We start from the raw sequence: 6,244 nt of genomic DNA, 5'->3' as shown, positions 1-6,244 counted from the left end.
TGAGATTTGTAGCTTTAACAGCTGTTGTATGGAATGTGTGTTGGGAGAAAATGATCAGGTGGAATGTGCATGATCATCACATTGACATATTTTGCTGCTGGTATGTTGTTGACAAGCGGAAGTGAACAACAAATCTAGTCATGGAGCCATGAGGAGACATCGTGACATGCTATTAGCCCCGACGCTGAACCTGTTCTCCAGTCAGATCACCCAAAAAAAAAAAAAAAAAATAGTGTCCTCATACTCACAATGAGTGCACAACACTGAACAATAGATTGAACCCTCATTCACCATTGTGTGACATAACTTGGTCCATTTTACCATTCAGCTGCTCCTGCTGGTGGGCACATAGAAAGAGAGCAGAAACAGTAACAAGTAAACAAGTAACATCAAATCTTAAAATCCATTTTTTTTCTCTTCTCTCTTCTAGCTGAACTTTTCACCTGTCCATTTGTCACAATTCGTGTCCTGTGTCATGTCGTCTGTCACATATTTTTTCTGAGAGACCATGATCTCATGACCATGATAATTCACTTATATCCAATCATTGCCGTGCTAACTGGCTAGCTAATGGAAATTGGTCGCATGGTGTTCTTTTTCTGGTGAGATTTGTATAGAGCAGATAAAAAAAAAATGTTGGCATTTTCTATATTTGCTATATGAAATACACACATTTAACAACAAATTGTTGCTTATCACAGTTGTGACATAACAAGACTATGATAGACATTTCCCGTTCTGTCAGCATTTTGAGACTCTGAATCACAGCCGTATCTGACAACACCTGTTGCGTTACATTTTACTGCAACTCTGACTAAGTGCTGAATCAGTCTGTAATTTAAAGTGACCCCTGTGCATCAGTGAGAATACTTAGCGATAGTGAAACCAAAAGAGACAAACTCGGAAACTTCCCTAGTTGCTTAAGAAAAGTGAAACTGATGCCATGGACTGCATTGCTGCATGCCATGACTGAGACAAACTGTGGCAATGAGTGCTGTTATTACAGACCTACTTTTATGACTCATTCATTCATTCCAGTTATATGTTTTATATATGTCTACACTGCCATGGGTGTTAATACTTACAGCGGAGTGGAGTGCAGGAGCTGACCACAATGTGACCCTGGTCCTCAGTTGTCTAGGTACTCACATACACACTCACATCACACACACATACATGCTGTTCAGACTGTAAAACTCTCAGAGACAGATCTGTGATTTTGTGACTTGATTTAACACACATATCATAACTACCTAACTAGCCCTCATTCTAGCCTTAATATCAGCAAGATGTTTGATGGATTGTCTTCAAACACTCACCCCTCACAAGAATTTAGAAGTATAAAAACACACTCATACAGAAAGTGAAAAAGGATTTAATAGGAAAAATGTTCATCTTTCATCTCAATGCCAAGTCAATGTTGTTTTTTACTTTCATGCTCATAAAACTGAATTTAGCTGTGCTGAATTGAATTCATTGCTGGGGGTCTTCTGAGGGGGCGGGGGGAATTTCAGGGAGTCAGCGGTCATTGGCCAGAGGCGGGTAGACTTTCCCTTAGTCTGGTCGCTGAATGGTCAAAGCTCAACAGGCCCCGCCCACAGGCGGCGCCTTCAACCTGCTGTATGTTGAAGCGTTGCGTTCAACCAGTGATGAGTTTAGAGGGTCTCTCTCTACCGGGGTGACAAGTCCGACCACTGGAGCAACCGGAGGGAAGTAGCTGCCATTTGAAGAAAAATAAAAACACTTTTCATCGCTTCACCGCTGGATACGTCACTCACCCTGGGGTTGGATTAACTTAAAACCACTCTTTTTTAGTTTTTCTTTTTAATTTGCTTTAGAAGACACAACTACTCACCGAAGACAATGGGATCCCAGGCATCCAAGGGAGAGGTGGCCGCGGAGGCGAACGCTGCTGCCGCTGATGCTGCAGCTGTCAAAACCAATGGACAGGTGAATACACTCACAATTACTCTTTATTTACAAGAAGAGATATATAGAAATGTAAAAAAGTTCAATTTCTCACACTAAAACACGAGTTTACCGAATTTAGTCGACGCTGAATTGATTAAACTTGAATGTGAGGACATTTTGGGCAAGTCAGGTGGGGCTTCTAGCATCCTGTCTGCTGCTAATGGGTTTGCCACAGAGCACCTCAAAAACAAAACAAAACAAAAAAATTGCTGCCAAGTTGCCTGTATGTCAAGTTGAGTTCAAGTGAGTATATGTTTTTGGGACTGAGGGTTATCCCAAAATCCGCACAACGTGTTTGATAGTGCCAGGCTTAAAGGGGGAGGGGGGGCAGCTGGAGCGCACGTAGGCAGTCTACTCCCCCTTTCCGTTTAAAACAGCTACAAACCTGCTCGTGTGTGTCTGGGATTTTTTTTCTTTTTTTTCTTTTTTTTGGGACTTTCCCAATTTGAATATATGCGAGATGAGTTTTAGATATTTCCTCATAAATTCGATACTTTGGGCCATTTTTGGATCATGGTGAATTTAATTTATCTTCACACATATCAAGTGACAAAAACAGACGAGACTTGTGTATTAATTTTATCAATTGAGCGTTTAAAATATAAGTTCTGTTACTTGGGTTTTAAAAAAAACAAACAAACAAACAAACAAAAAAAAACGTCAATTGATGTGTTTTCATTCTTACATGGATGAGCTCCAGTCTTGCCTTTGTTGAGCCGATGTCTGTCTGGTACTCTGAGCGGTCTGTGTGGCGCTACCGCCGCCTATCGTCTGATTAGGGTACTGCAAGGCGTCGCCTCTGAGCCGGGCGACACGGTGGTTAATTGATGAGCACGACGATGCTCTGAAAAGAAATGAGAAAAGCGCATCTAAAATCGTTCCTGCTCGTATTTTATGCATGCGCAGTCATTTTTATATATATATAGATTTGTTTTTCTTTGTCAGATGGTTTGGCTTTAGAAACAGATTATTCATTTTATGACATTTGTATTTTTCAACCTTTTTTTCCAGGAGAATGGACATGTGAAGACCAATGGTGATGTCTCTACAAAGCCCGATGGGGATGCTGCCGCTACCAACGGCTCAGCCGAGGCAGCCAAGGAGCCTGAAGCCGGCGCAGGAGGCGACACTATTGAGCCGGCACCTGCTGCAGATGGAGAGGCTGCTAAACCTGAGGGCGAGGCTGCAGCTAAGGAAACCCCCAAGAAGAAGAAGAAGAAGTTCTCCTTTAAGAAGTCCTTCAACTTCAAGCTGAATCTGAAGAAGAACAAGAAGAGCGAGGCCGTCAAAGAGGAAGCAGCCGCCGCCGCCGCCGCCTCCGAGGAGAAGCCAGCAGAGAACGGAGCTGCTGCTCCTGCAGAGGAGAAGAAGGAGGAGGTGAAGGAGGAAGCTGCTGCTGCTGCTGTTCCTGCCGCTGCCACCGAGGCCGAGGCCCCAAAGGCAGAGGAGGGGCCGGCTAAAGAGGAGGCCCCCAAGGAGGAGGCCAAGGAGGCAGCTGCTCCGGCCCCTGAGGCCACAAAACCAACAGAGGAGAGCAGCTCGACCCCTGCTCCCTCTGAAAAGAAAGAGTGATTGTACCTTTAACTCACAATGAACTGGGTGAACTGTTTTTCAAGAGAGAGAGAGAAAATTTAAGAGTATATATATATATATTTATATATATATGTGTATATGTATACATATGTATATGGATATATGTATATGTAAATATATACACATGTATGTGAGAGACTCCTTCGACGTGCCACTTTTCGTCATGATAACAAGACGACAGACTAGATTCACTAGATCACTTCCCTGGTTACTGCTCGACATCTGGACCTTGACTGAGTTTTAGGCTGTGTGTTGGTCGCTGTGTGGAAGATGGATTTTAATGGCTAGAACGCGAGCTAATGACACCATGAAGTATAGATGAAGGATGGATGAAGAAGGATGGAGTCGAAGCATCTTTTCCCTAAAAATCTACAGATCAAGATGCCTCCTTTCTGAAGGAATGAAGCTAGAGAAGATACTAGGACACCACCACCACTTGAAATGACTGTTAAATAGAAAAAGAACAAAAAAAAAAAAGAAATCAGACAAATAAAGAGACTCGCCAACTTTTTACATTCCTATATTTTAACCCAAATTTGAAGTATTTTGTGGTGTATTATAGAGAACCATCTTAAAGATTCAGAGAAGCTATGTCTTGTTTGTTAAAAAAAATAGACAATGTTGATTTTTACCTTACTATGAAAAAAAAAAGAACACTTAAGCTTGCTATGTTCACTGTTGCGGTTTGATATGAAGCAGAGTTGTTTATCTGTCGTGTGTGAGCCTGAATCTGCTTTGTCTCTGTAAATACATTGGATTGATTTCTGTTCTTTATTTTGCTAATGTTGACAGATGTTACTGGTTTTATTGTAAAGTTGATAATGGTAAATAAATGTTGGTTACCTGCCCGTTGATGTGTCTTTACGGTTATTTACACTGTACATTACATCTGCTATTACAAGGCAGTATAGTTTATTGAGCTTATTTGTCATATGGGAAGTTTTTATTGAACTTTAGTGCCTAATAACACTCACAGCCATGAATCTGCCAGCAGCTAAGTAAACACTAGGAACACTGTTTTAATTCATCCGGTTACTGAAGAGAGCATGTTTAACGGCTGATTTGACATAAATGCATTACATTTTACGATTTGTTTTGGTGTCTGCATATTAGACCAATTAAAGTAAAAAGATAAACTACTTTTAGTTGGGAGCACCCGTCTCATTTCCTTCCACATTTGACCTCAAAACCCACTTCAATAAGCCAGTCATATTCATAAGGAAAGGCTTTTCCCAAAGACATAATCACTTACAGTACATGGTGAGAAACCTGCACACAACAATGTAGTAATAAGCTTTCTTAATGTAATATCTGATCAGCTGCCACCCAGAGACCAAACCTAGATCAATAAAGCTGTATTCTTCTCATTTAGGTAATTTTTTAGTTTGCACTGATGTAGCAGATCCACCTTGAAACAAAAATACAAAAACAAAGATATCTATAAAAGCGGAATCTCTCTTATCACATACAGACCTTGTCATTTATGCAGCGATCATTACACCTGGGTCATTTTCTTTGCAATGAGAAACACCCATAAATTTTTAACTGATCGGTTTGGATACAATTGAACGCACCAGAACTACAGTGTTAGCCCCAATGACCCCTGGCCCTCTATTAGTCTGCTGGCCCTGAGATCAGCTCTATTACCTCGGACCGCAACCCCCCCAGCCCCCCCCCCCCCCCTCCTCCCTCCCTCCGAGTGGACTTCTGAACATCATGGCTAGCTGAACACAGCAGTACTGCTCTGGGTGAACTGACCTAGTTCACATGATGATATGATGAGTTGAGATCTGAGCTACATTTGGATCCAGCCTTCAAACAATTAATGAATTATTTAAACAAAGCTCCAGCTTCAAATTGATACAGCTCTTTGCTCATTGAAGCAGATCCATTTGTAAACCCTAGACAGTAGATTTTTACCTTTAATAGAGTTGGAAATTGTAAGCAAAATCACCTCAACTCAGACCTAAATTGTAGAAATCTTTCACATCTTCTTCCACAGTAGACTGGCGGTTGTTACATAAATTATTAATGGATGCTCCAGAAAAGACATGTTAACCATAAGGGTCTATTATCTATATTGTTATTTTGGTTGTATGGTATACTATACACAAGATTCTGTCACTGATCAGCTCTGAGGCGCTGCATTTCTCATTCATTTACAGAGTCCGCAGAGGTTTGTAGATGACAGTCCAACACAAGTGAGCTCAGACTGCCACCTGGTGGAACGCCACTAATATTATACTGGTTTCCTTATTGGCTCCAGTGTTTTTTAAGATGCTAGAATGATTCTTAGGATGGTATTAATATACATTATCAGCCACAATGTAGGGCTGTGAGTATATTTGGAAAATATATACATTATATTTCACACATCCTACAATCCTCCTTCATCCTTCTTATGTTAATTGCTATGTTTGATATGTTGGCATTGGCAAGAGCATACATTTGTACATGTTCCTGTCTTACAGTATTTGAAACATTTGAATGACATAAATACATGACCTATATTAGATACAGCTCCTTGCAGATGTCTTTTTTTCTATCTTTAGGGAGTCATTTCTTCACATCTGACCCGATCGATGACAATTAGTCTTTAACTCATTTACAGTTTGTTTTTTATACTGTTGATCAGTGAGCACTGTCCCTATCAAATAAGCTAATAACATAAAAATAAATA

At 40.7% G+C, this 6,244-nt stretch overlaps 1 protein-coding gene across 1 annotated transcript; it reads left to right on the top strand.

The window, feature by feature from the left end:
* The first annotated feature begins 1,650 nt into the window (after nucleotides 1-1,650).
* marcksl1b (MARCKS-like 1b) lies at nucleotides 1,651-4,412 on the top strand. The gene is made up of 2 exons (XM_044336497.1): nucleotides 1,651-1,950; nucleotides 2,983-4,412. The coding sequence occupies exons 1-2, from the start codon at nucleotides 1,864-1,866 to the stop codon at nucleotides 3,541-3,543; spliced, it is 648 nt and encodes a 215-aa protein (XP_044192432.1). The 5' UTR covers nucleotides 1,651-1,863; the 3' UTR covers nucleotides 3,544-4,412.
* Nucleotides 4,413-6,244: the final 1,832 nt, after the last annotated feature.

Source organism: Thunnus albacares, chromosome 19 (assembly GCF_914725855.1).
Source record: "Thunnus albacares chromosome 19, fThuAlb1.1, whole genome shotgun sequence".
Lineage (NCBI taxonomy): Eukaryota > Metazoa > Chordata > Actinopteri > Scombriformes > Scombridae > Thunnus > Thunnus albacares.
Note: the sequence above shows the minus strand (reverse complement) of the source record. Positions and strands in the feature narration are given on the sequence as shown.